The sequence below is a fragment of the Pieris brassicae genome, chromosome 8 (genome assembly GCF_905147105.1).
Source record: "Pieris brassicae chromosome 8, ilPieBrab1.1, whole genome shotgun sequence".
Taxonomy (NCBI): domain Eukaryota; kingdom Metazoa; phylum Arthropoda; class Insecta; order Lepidoptera; family Pieridae; genus Pieris; species Pieris brassicae.
In genome coordinates, this window is record NC_059672.1 from 11,353,493 (window position 1) to 11,366,046 (window position 12,554).

The following is a 12,554-nucleotide window of genomic DNA, read 5'->3' on the forward strand; positions in this document are numbered from 1 at the left end:
ATGTGTTCTTTCTCCACAGATTCTTCTATCTATATCACTTCTCGTTCTACGCATACCACTATCGGTTCAACGGGCAGTACAGTAGCTTGGCACTGGTTACTTCATGGCTCTTTATACAGGTATTTTTTTTCTTTACTCGAGGTATATTACCACCGTGGTTAGCCCGTATGACGTATAAACTGTTATAACAAACTTCAAATGTAAGAATTTCTTGCTCAGAACAGTATTTCTAGTTATTTGCACTAAACTAAATAAATCAATGGCGCTACAACATTTTTAGGTCTGGCCCTCAGATTTCTGTATCTGTTTCATGATCATTTGTTAATCTAATAGTCAAGTAGGTGATGAGCCTTCTGTGCCTGAAGCATGCCGTCGACTTTTTTGGGTCTAAGGCATGCCGGTTTCCGTGCGATGTTTCCCTTCACCGTTCGAGCGAATGTTAAATGCGCATATAGAAAGAAAGTCCATTGGTGCACAGCAGGGGATCGAACCCGTAGGTCGTAGACCTTAGGAATGAGAGTCACACGCTGAAGCCACTAGGCCAACACTGCTCACCTATCTCTATTTTTAATTTTCACATGTAAAGAAAAAATTGTAAAAAAATATAATTTGAGACCTCCGACATAAGATACACTCATAAAGAAATGCTCTTTAATAAAAGGTACAATAGTACCATTTATTCGTTGCGTTTTGAAGACATTTTATATTATGAATAATTTTTCCTTTAATTTATGTCTTAATAATCTGTGCACTTGCACGGACAATTCTACCGAACGTGCACACTCGCACCAACCAAAAAATCCAATTATTTTATAATATTATTTGCCTATTGAAATCATTAGTATTATATTACGTAGAAACACAAATATGAGATGTATTTGCCCTGACCACTTTGATGTCGGTCAGTGCCGACCCGCGGGCGCCCAAGCTGCATCTACTTGTTGATAAACTGTTTGCTTATCACGATATTAGCTTTGTGATGCAATATTAATAACATACAGCGGTCTTTATTAATGTTTTAGATGGTTAATAAAATTATATAATTTTATAATATTTGTTTTGAGATACGAGTGAGATAGTCGTTGACCATGTCAAGTAAAGTTACACATTCTATTATTGTTTTTTATTACTTTTTAGGTAGGCAAACCAAAGTTCTGAATTTAAAAATAAAATTTTCCAAATTAGCTAAGCCAATTCAATAAAAAATATCAAAATAATATAGGAAACAAATATTTACCCTAAAATTATCAATACCTTTACATAATGATATATTTGCGATATTGTTAGGTATCAAACTAACAATTAATCAATTTTATAAACTATCGAAAATAATGCGTTAAATTTTGAGCACTAGTAATACAAATATTTTTTCATTACAATATTACGAGACAGATTGTAATATTAATTGTAAATTGTTTCTCATTAGGAATCTCAAGTGACATACCTATATATGTATCTATAATAGATACGTATGTGTGTGCCGAATACAAACTCGACAGTATCATTAAAAAATATTTATTATACATGCATTCATCCGTAAATATAAATATTTCAATACGTACGGCGACATAGGTAATTAATATCTATCCAATTAATTAAAGTTATTATATCTATTTAAAGCTTGTAACAATTATAACAGATCATTATAGGCAGGAAGTGATTGGAGAGTATAACGTTACGTTTGGTCCCGGATGTAGACTTGGCTTGGTCTAGCTGCTCATCAATATCCGGTCTACATGGGACTAATAATAACGATATAAATCTTACACGTGGCATTTTTATCTTAATAAAAGATGCATTAAGACCATGAAAATTTTATTAAGTAACTGGCTTACCCAACTGGAAACATTCAGCGAAAAGCATATTAATAGGAAAAAATGAAACTAATTTTTGTAATGTTAGAGAATTACAAAAAATCGGTGGACTGAATGTCATATTATTTAGCGGACTAAATCACATGACAATCATTTATGTAATATATTTGCATAATTGTAAATTTAATGCACGTTCAGAAAGGGTTGAATATTGAACATGGTAAGTATTAATAAATGTCCGTACACAAATATAATTGCCACTGTTAAATGGCGTAATTTTATGACCGGTTTCTATATTTTATCCGAACCCCAAGGCTCGTCGTGTCCTTCCCCCGGGCGTGCGTGTGACAGATATTGTATTCATTTTAAAGGAAAATTTACTAAATGCTCGACTAATCCACGAATTTCTCTATTCCAGACTAAGCTGGTTTAGTCACGAATAATTTTATAGTAAATTAGCGCCCTGTTCTCACGGCTGGACTTTTACCGAATAATTGCAAATAACTTAAAATATATTTTGTAAATAATTCATGTAAACGTGGCAACCTTTGAACGCTGCGTATACAAATTTCGATTTATAATAATAGTACCAAATATAGTTTTCCTTAAAAATAACTATTTAGAAAACCTGTCTGGGTACATTATGTTGATATCTTTTTAGTTTTTTATCTTAGAAGAATGCATGTCGCTTATTTTTAAATAACTCATCTAATAACATTGAACTAATTAGGTCATTAAATAGCAAAGCATAATAAGGAATGGACGTTGTTGAATTTTCTAACGGTTCACTCTTTTAATATATCGTTACAAATGTGTAGGATGTTTAGTAAATAATAATTGATTGAATTTTTTTCATAAATAAATATACTATAATAATTTGAGTGTAAATTTTGTAAAGCGCTCGGAGGCTGAGAGGCTCTGTCGGATTACAGCGGGGAGACGTCGAAAAACAAGAAGGCTCTACGGAATGCAAAGTGGGGGCTTATCTTATAATCATCGAGCGTGTCAACTTATTAATAAAAATCATATTTCATGAGGTCTCGCTCCGGGCCGGCGACGCGACAGGCATCATAAAATTTGCTTTCAACTTGCTCGCTGTATTTTAAAGTCGACAAGCTTTATTGAATCCCTGAATATTCTAAGTTAATTTTCAGTTTTTAGTACGAATGTTAAATTCATATTTTAAAAATTTAAAACATTCCTTATCTCGTATGCAGTGTATAAATCATAGAACTTTATAACTAGTAGTAGTAGGCTAATTCAGCAATTTAATGCGTAGTAAAATATAGGGATTTGTTTTTTTGCTATTTGTATTTGAAATTAACGGTAGTAGCCATTAATTTACCTATGTTGACGTATTATCTAGCCTATCATCTAGATGATGACCTGGTGAACTTCGTATCACATATATTTGTGTCAATAGTGAACACAGAATTTTTAAAACAGACCAAACAGATCAGATACTACAGCTGCGCGACAAATTTCTGAAGGCATAAATGATTTTTTTTATTTCTACAGGACAATGAGATACAAAATATTTTCCAGCTACGTACAGTTTTATTGGAAAATTCAAATGTCGTTTTTAGTATTTTTCTTTACTTAATATACATGTAGTTGTAGCAAGACAAGATTAAGTGCTCAAAACTTTTTTCAATATAAGACAATGACTTTTAGGAAATGCATTATTTCACTGTTAATGAAACTAAATGTTTAGTAGAAGTTGAGTAGTTTTCGGTTGAGGTCCTAAGTCAACATTTAGGTTTGTTCCTAATCTTCTAAAATTACCACAAATTGCTGTTAAACTTTAAACAAACATTTTCAGCGGCTTATCGTGTATGATCCTATAGTATATATGTGTTCCCTTTATCTTATCACCAGTGAACCGATTATGATAGAGATTTAGAAAAGATTGATTCGCGAATTTGGGGCGTTAATATTTGGTTATGCGTAACTTATTGAGCAGTTTAAAAATATGTTAAAGATTCCAAGTCCTGAGGGTGCCTTAACGGTGACTTTAGAAAACAAATAAATCTAATTGTATGCTAAAAACATCTTTCATTGGTCTTTGATGACTTGAGATCAGTAAACTAATCACGTATTATATATTTTGTAGCTAAGATGAACTGTTGTTTAGATTTGAAATTATATATATTCTTAACTCTCTCATATTGGATATTCTAGTGTCTAAATGTTTTACGTATATTTCCATGAGTGGCAAGAGCATTGTTTCCAAAGACAAAATAAATTTGTTTTTGTATAAATTAACGGATTCCTTGAATTAATGAAAACGATTTTGTTATGTTGAATATTAAATTGTAAAAATAGTGTGACGTGTTCTTTCTGTTATAGAATAGTAGTCCTACCGAAATAACTATTGTTTTGTAATTGTAATGTGTAATGTTAAAAGTCCTATAGGTAATATAGTAGTTGACCAATCCCAATCAAACAAAACGTTTCATCATTTTTGTTTACATTCACCCTAATATTTTACGGAAACGCTAGTTAGCGTTTTACCCTACAAACAAAAGCTTCCGTGAAAATATAATATCAAAGATGTGGTAAATATAAATGTGTTGAAAAATATTATATATACATAACTGTTAGAGATATCTAAGAAAGTTCAAACAAGAAATCGGTTTAGGAATTATCGCACCATCTTTCATAATCGTAGGATTTAAAAATCTTTTATTAATGTATCTAACAGGGGTTGATGTAAATCTCAAAGGCCGTTTTAATGGACGCATAAAGGGCACGATTTCTGTCCATTAAATACCTTTTAAACGTTTGATCCTTTTTTATATTTGCTACGTTGATACAACGGGCAGATTTCGGAGGTCATGTTAATTAAGCGTGTTGACAAAGCTATTGATTTTGACGCGTGGTTCAGCTGTACTTTGTAACGAATGAATGCTAACATTATTTAAGAATAGTTTTTATTAACGTTAGCCTAAAAATTGCTTTTTGAGAGCCTACTCAAAGACTCGTCTCACAATCTCGACAAATTTGGACCGTCTTGAAAGTCTTTTGGTAGTCCAATCCATCCAAGGTACTTCTGCCGGTTCGAAATTTGCGTAAAATGAAGCCGTTGTTTTCCTACGGATCGCCTGGAATTCATCAGTATAAGACTTGATCGAAGCATATAGATTCAATGGACTTTTGTGAATAAACTTTGTATAATAACTTGTCATAATTAATTTATATAAATAAATAGATTCATGCCACCTCAGACAATTTGGTTCATTTATAGGTTCGTTTTTTGCTCATAGCAAAATCGTTTAAACAAAATTCAAGTTTGAAGCGGACGAACCCGCTATAAATAGCTAGTTACATAAAGATATTTTATTGATCCAAGTATTCGTGTGAAGTTGTTACGATGAAACGCGACAAAAATACAGAGATCAAAAAATATAATTTGAAATAAAAGTTAACGTGAAGCGGTCACAAGTTTCTTAATTAAAACTTAGGTCAGGCCACGCTGGGGAGAGATCTTTGACCCACAAATAAATAAACGAGCACTCGGCACTGTCACGATTCATCTATTTGTCTAAAAGAGTTTATTTCTACAGACGTGTCTGGTGTCTCATGATGACAGTGATTGAAAATTACTTCCTATATAAAAAATATTATGGACATAAGAAAACGTAAACCATGTTCTTATAGTTAAATAAATGTTGTATGTGAAATATTAATTTTAGTGTAGAATTTTTTTATTTTATTTTATTTTAAAAGGCACACTAACGAAACATATACAAACACTTACAGAAAACACATGACATAATACCACGATACATGCATGTGCATCAATAACAAGTGTGCACAACATTTAAAGGGAAACATTACAATGACAAAGAGAAAATAACTTAAACATTAAAAGTAAAAGACCAGACCGAAAAAAAAAAGATGCAAATAATACAAAAAAATATAAAATAATAGAATTTTTAGACGTAAAATAGGGCGTATACCAACTCTGTTAAATGTCTCGGCAACGTATGAGTTTTATTTAGACTTACGCTTAAGTAACAAAGTGAACTTTTCACTAATTCATTTTTTTAATTTGTTCGCAGCACTCCATGTTATACTTCTTCCACCACTATGAACTGCCCGTGATACTACAGCAGGCTCAACTTCAGCAACTTTTATTGCGTACCCACCATGGCACGTTAGGTGGGATGATGGGCTTGGCTAGTATAGCGGCTCTGGCCAGCGGGACTGCGTACCACGATGCCCCAGGAACCGGCACTCAAGCGACACCCCCAACTACTCAATCTACGACCCAAACTGTGCAAAACACAGTGCAGTCTACCACCCAAACCTCTCCCTCTGTATCCACAGTGCAAACTAATACCACTCATACGGGAGATGTTATTTTCTCCCAAAGCGTAACAGACACTAACGCTGCGGGTACCAACACTCCATCAAGTAATACTGAAGACAGAGCCGTGGCCACTTCTGATCCACCATTAAACACGTTTAAAAAATCTAGCACTAGTGACGATGGTATCAAGATAGAAGAAATCAAAAGAAAAACATCTAATAGCGACATTCAAATAATACACAACGAAAATAGTGTAAGTCTCTTGGATAATGTTAAAAATGTTACTCCAGATTCTAATGAGCCATGTGAAAACTTTGGCTCCGTAGAATCTCCGAGTTTGACTCTTGATCGTCGACGCAAATTAGAAGCGGCCGCAACTAATGACCCAGTTATACCGGATGTAACTGCAAGAGTCGCTCCCAGAGCTTCGCCTGAGGCTGACGATCTTATTTAGCATCATTCAAAGCTTTGTAATCGTATTTAGCTAACAGCGACTTCACTTATGATACAAAAAGTCATGCAGAGTAATAGGGTACTTATAGCAGTTAGGGATATGGATTAAGTTGTCATTGATTTGGCAAATGCGTTTTTTATCAATTCATATTTTTGAAATTCAAACGCAACGTTGCTGTTGCTGATGGATGACGTTGAAGTATGGAAAATTAATACAATTCGAAATATAAAAGGGATTCCTAATGTATTCTATTAGGTTTGCTTATTTTTTTGTGACAAGCAGCTTTATTTCAACAAAAATTCTCAATAACAAAACTTGTTTTGCAATATTGTGACGATAAAGCAATAGGTTAGAAATGTCAGAGTTGGTAAATCATTTGGTTTTATGAATTCATTGGATAGCGTTGAGTGGTATTGAGCTATTGCATCATTTTTTTATTAAATTTAATTTCAAACATGTATCATCTAGAATAAATAGAGTAATTTCCAAAACAATTATCACAAATGTGTCTGAAAAATGTTTAGCTCAACACTGCTCATTGCTTAGGTCCATATGACAAAACGTAACGATTACGATTACGTTGAGAAAATAGTTGCATTATTTTGATCTAGACCTTGGTTATTGGAAATGCCACTAAAATCTTTAAACTAGTTGACAGTTCTTTGGTTGACGTTTTGGAAAATGGACCTTTTGATATTTTTTTTATTAAGGTGATGTAAAGAGTTATCGGAAAGGTGATTGTAGTATAAGACTACACAGCAAGTGGAAATAGATTTTAATGCTTAATTGTTTCTGTTGTGTCAAATAGGAACAGTAGCTGCGAGTAAAACGCTTGACGATGCGTTATCCGGCGCCTACTGAATACTAGATTTGTTGTACCCCGACAATTTGCCATAACTTCTTACAACGGTTAGACTTTAAAGTAAATGGCGTATTTAATACATAAATTAAATTAATTACATTTGGTAATACATATATATCTGTTGTTGTACAATAGTATTACTAAGAAACCAATCTCGATTTTAGTTAATTTAAAAATTTGATTACTACATTTGAATGCGCCTTATGAAGTCTTAACAGTAGGTCACTAGGTGCATATTTAAAAAATTCATTGACTTTATTCGTATTTATCAGTAGATACAGTTATACAGTATATCAGTTGATAAAGCCAGATTTTGTAGGCGCTGAGGCGTTTTATGTCATGGTACTGTTGTAAATTATGTTCTCATAATCTACGATTAGATTGCGTTCATTCATTTAGTTATTAGTTACTGCATTAAATAAGTTTTCATACAATTGTATTTTTATTAATGTGCTAAGGCCCCCATTTATTTATTTTGTATTGAGGGAAGGAAATAAAATTCATTTTCATTCGAATCTGGTTTATTTATATTTTCCAAATGTCTTACATTATTTATATACATATTATAATAGTTAAGTTAAACATATATTAAGACATAGACCATCATTGCTGGCTATAAGTACCGTAATATGTTAAAAGCAGTGGGCAAGTGGCTTCAGGTCAGGTCATCCTTGAGGTCGTAGATTCGATACTTTTGATTCTATCTTCCTATGTGCGTATCTAACACTCGCTCTTACGGTAATGGTAAAATCGTAAGGAAACAATGACCCAAATCCATAAACCGATGACATGGCCACATGTCTGCCAAGAGAGAAGGCTGATAACTTGTGATTTAAAATGTATAGATAGTCAAAAGCCAAGAACCATATAGGGTTTTAGCAGCCCTGTGTTATTATTATTACTATATATTAATTAATAAACAAAAAACAACATTGCATCATGTCAACTTTGCCCATTTTATCAATATATACAATTATAGTTAAATTTTCTATGGACGTATTTGTTTATAAATAAATAAATCAATCAATGGCGCTACAACCTTTTTAGGTCTTGGCCTCAGATTTCTGTATCTGTTTCATGATCATTTGTTAAACTAATATTACATAGTATTTCTTTTTAGCTTTCTATAATACACATTGTTCATTTGGTTAATGTAAATTGTTCATTTATTCATATCGTCATAAATTTAAAGGAAATACTTTTACAAACAATATTTATCTGATGCTTAGTGTAGCCGCAGCCCATAGACGAGAAGTATATTTTTTTCTTTGAACAAGATAAAACATTTTAAATATGATTTTAAGTGTTCATAGTAACAAATTTAAACAATCGTAAGGTTAATAACAAGGAAAGGAATACAAAGAGTGTTCCATTTTTGAATGTTTAATTTTATTACTTCACACATGTATATATATATATAGTAAGTAATATAATATATTTCTATTAATTTATTTATAAATTTGGAATACAATAATAACATTTAAAAATTACGGCCTGCTGTCATGGTTTCTATGTTTCCCGTGGCTCTTGGCGTTTACTGCAGCAAGTACCTGAGAAATTAATTTAAAATTTTAACAAAACTGATCTTTATGAGCTTTTTAACCCGACGGTAAAATCAAATAATTTTGTTTTAATTGATCTATATGCCTCTGTATTTATAGGTTAACATGCAGGTATTTGCCATCTCTGTGAAAGGCTGGTCCTATAGGACTATAGAGGTCCTGTGAAAACATGTCACCAGCATAGATCAATGCGGACAGAAAATGTCTTTAAAATTAAATGATAGTATTAAAAAAATAAACTGACTTCAAATACCCTATCAACTGAAAAGTAATGCTCTCAACAACATTTACCTGGGCCGTTCCCTCGATCGGAATATATGACTTGTTTCCGAGAATTTTATGGACAAACATACACGCCCACTTACAAAACTTACGTTCTTGGAATCGGAAAGTAGATCTCATATGATATTGGAATGTATAATATTAATCTAATACTCAAATATTATACAATTCCAATATCACATTATATGTTCTATTAAAAGTCGGTTAAAAAGCAAAATTTATCCGTATTTGATTTTCTGGACAATTATGTACTCAGAAATATATATGTTATTGATAAGTTGCTACAGATCCTCAAGATTATTTATTCTTATTGGAATATCAGAATTTTATGAATACATATTATACGACAACTGTGGAACCGCATATGCAAATTGTATTAAGACTTAATGAATAGCAATTTATTGGATACGTTCGTTACGAAGCAGTGGCCAGTTTAATTCTTCGTTCTTTGAATCTTCTGTAGTTTCCGAAGAATATCTCCTTGTCAGCTACGTGTATTCTCAAGCAATAACATCTCGTAATGTGTGTTAATTCCCCAAGAATACGCGTGACCTTCAAGTCAGATTGTTCTTTCTTCTGTGCAGTCTTCTTTCAGGTTAATTGGATAACGTCATACTGTGCTGCGTGCCTTAATATGTAGTTTACAGTTATTTATATTGTATTCTTTAATATCTCTTACAACATACTAAAAATATAATATTTTATTTAGTATTATTATTAATTAGGTTGAAGAATTTGAATTAACAAATTTATTTACATTTCATACATGATAGCAGTTTTACTTCTCGAAGCATTTGACACAAATATACAAATTAGTAGGCGATGAAAGTCGTGCATTATTACATTATTTTTACAAACAATATCTTAGTGCCTTGGCAGACTTATATGGCGATGATTAATACCAATTCCAACGGTAATTGTAATCCGGCACACTAATCTGGATACTCCTAAATATGACACAAATCAATATTTGCGAGTACTTATCTATAAATTGTCATCCGAGCATGACCGGGTTTGATCGACGCGAGGAGGGCAGCGGGGCTAATCGCCGAACCACGTGCCATGTCACGAACCATCCCATCGTCACATCCGGGAACATAATCCAGCATCCGGACATCCGGATACAGACTGCATCGCCCGGATTTAACTGCGAACGAAACAGACGGCTGATTGTCGAGATTAAACGATAAGTCTACGGTGTTTTAGCGAGCTTTGCCGTTGTTTGCTACACGTATTCTCTGTGCAGGTTGCACTGTAGTATTTTGAGGGATTAACGGAGTCCGACTGATAAATTGAATATATCACAATTAAAGCCTGTGATTTAAAAGGCATTCTACCTTTGCGCTGGGTAATTTAAAATAAATATATATTTTCCAAATTAAAACCAATTATCTGATAACTGATAATGGAGACTGTTTAATTTACGTTTACATTTTTATGTTTTCTTTACTCACAGTGGTTGCCTGGAAGAGATCGCTCGTAAGCGATAAGGCCGCCAGTTGCCGCCCTTACTTTTGATTTAATTATGTTCAATTTTTTATATTGTAGTGTAACAAAGTGTTAATAAATAAATAATATCCAAAACGTCTTATGCAGACGTTTGGACATAATCTCATGTCTTTAATTTTTTAATCACACATTATCATATACGATTGTATATGCAATTAATACACTACAGCATTCTTTAGATAAATTATTCGAATTCATTGTGAATGTTAAATTATTATAAACAGGTTTTGCAGCTATTGCAGTGAAACAAAATTTCAACTGAACTTAACCCGAAAGTAGATTTGTCATCCATTTAAAGGCTCTCTTACGAATATCAAACGTTAGATTTTATCCATAACGGTTTATCTTCATCTTTGATGTAGGTAAGCTTTGTAGTCCTCTCGTCAAACGTAACCTGTAAAGATATAATAATGGTTAGAAATATAATAAGGTAAATGTTCAACAAATAGCTGATTAGGATGAATTCAAAAGGATATTATACTACTAAAGAATCGGCTAATATTAGATACATAAAAATGTAATATTAATTTAACTTTTGGTTTTAAATTATATATAACACACATACACAATAAACATCTCTGTAAATGCATTTATTTAAAAGCCTATCCGAGTAGGAGGGACTCAAAAAAACATATTTTATTTTGTCAGATGGTATCAGTTGGCACTAAGCGTTTATTATAACATCTTCATAATCAGAGAGTAGTGAGACATATAACAGTGTTCGAGCTTCAACTATTACCATTACTCTGTTCACGACTGATTTCCAAAAGAAATTAAATTACATGATTATCTAAAAAAAATAATCTTCACGAAATATCTATAAACTACAAAAATAAAAACAAAAGTGGCCTATACCTATAAAACGTGTAATAAAACAAAATATATTGTCCATTCAGAACGAACGCCACGTGTAAATAGTTTTGTCGTTTTTTTTATTACTATAGATGAAAAAGTATTCTGAACGATAAGCACGTTTATTTAAATTCCGCATTTGGTAGCTAATTTTAAATAATGATACAAAAAGCTTTGTCTTTTGTCCGACAATTCATCCTGAGGCGTGCGGTTGCACAAAAGCAAAATTAATTTCAAAATACACCGAAAGAAATTAACTTTCATCCCGCGAATGGGGGAAAGGTGAAAGTTTCAAACAAGGGAACACTCGGAAAGACTTAAAAATAATAAAGAGGACGTAAATGTTGTTCGCGTTGGGGACAATCCCCCGTTACATAAATTTGTGTTTTGTGGCTGTGTGCAGCTGGCATTGCCTTTATTCATAACGAAATATATCATTATGACCGTTAAAATACATCCTTTGAGGTATTTTAGATCCAAGATTAAACGTTTCAAGTATTGAAGCACACCGTAATATGTAATTATATGTAAATTAGCTACTTTTTGAAGATTGAAAAATTACTTTTAAAAATGAACTATAATTTCGTTTGAATACCGCTTAATACCTTTGATAAGACCTAAAAAAATTTATCCATATTTTTCTTGTAGATACAGTCCATTGAATGGACCAAGGTGCTTGAAAGCTCTTGTTTATAACTAAGACACTTTAAAAAAAATCCCTACCTCAACATAATCCAACCATTTTATTAATTCAAAACACTTAAACAATAACTTAAATCATCTAAATGAAATGTTAATTAAGTTTCGAGTCTAAGTAATAAGCGATCATTTTTCTCAGGCGCTAAGCAGACTCGTATTTCAGACATTTTAATTTTCCGAGACGCCCCGCCTCCCCACGGGGCGC

At 32.4% G+C, this 12,554-nt stretch overlaps 1 protein-coding gene across 2 annotated transcripts in view; it reads left to right on the forward strand.

Moving 5' to 3' along the window:
- LOC123713073 (membralin) overlaps positions 1-7,960 on the forward strand; it is a 92,631-nt gene extending 84,671 nt beyond the window's left edge. For both annotated transcript variants that reach the window (XM_045666565.1, XM_045666566.1), the window contains exons 10-11: positions 20-119; positions 5,879-7,960. In XM_045666565.1, the coding sequence (XP_045522521.1) occupies positions 20-119; positions 5,879-6,583 (805 nt within the window). In that variant the 3' untranslated portion in view covers positions 6,584-7,960. The remainder of the gene's footprint in view (positions 1-19; positions 120-5,878) is intronic.
- Positions 7,961-12,554: the final 4,594 nt, after the last annotated feature.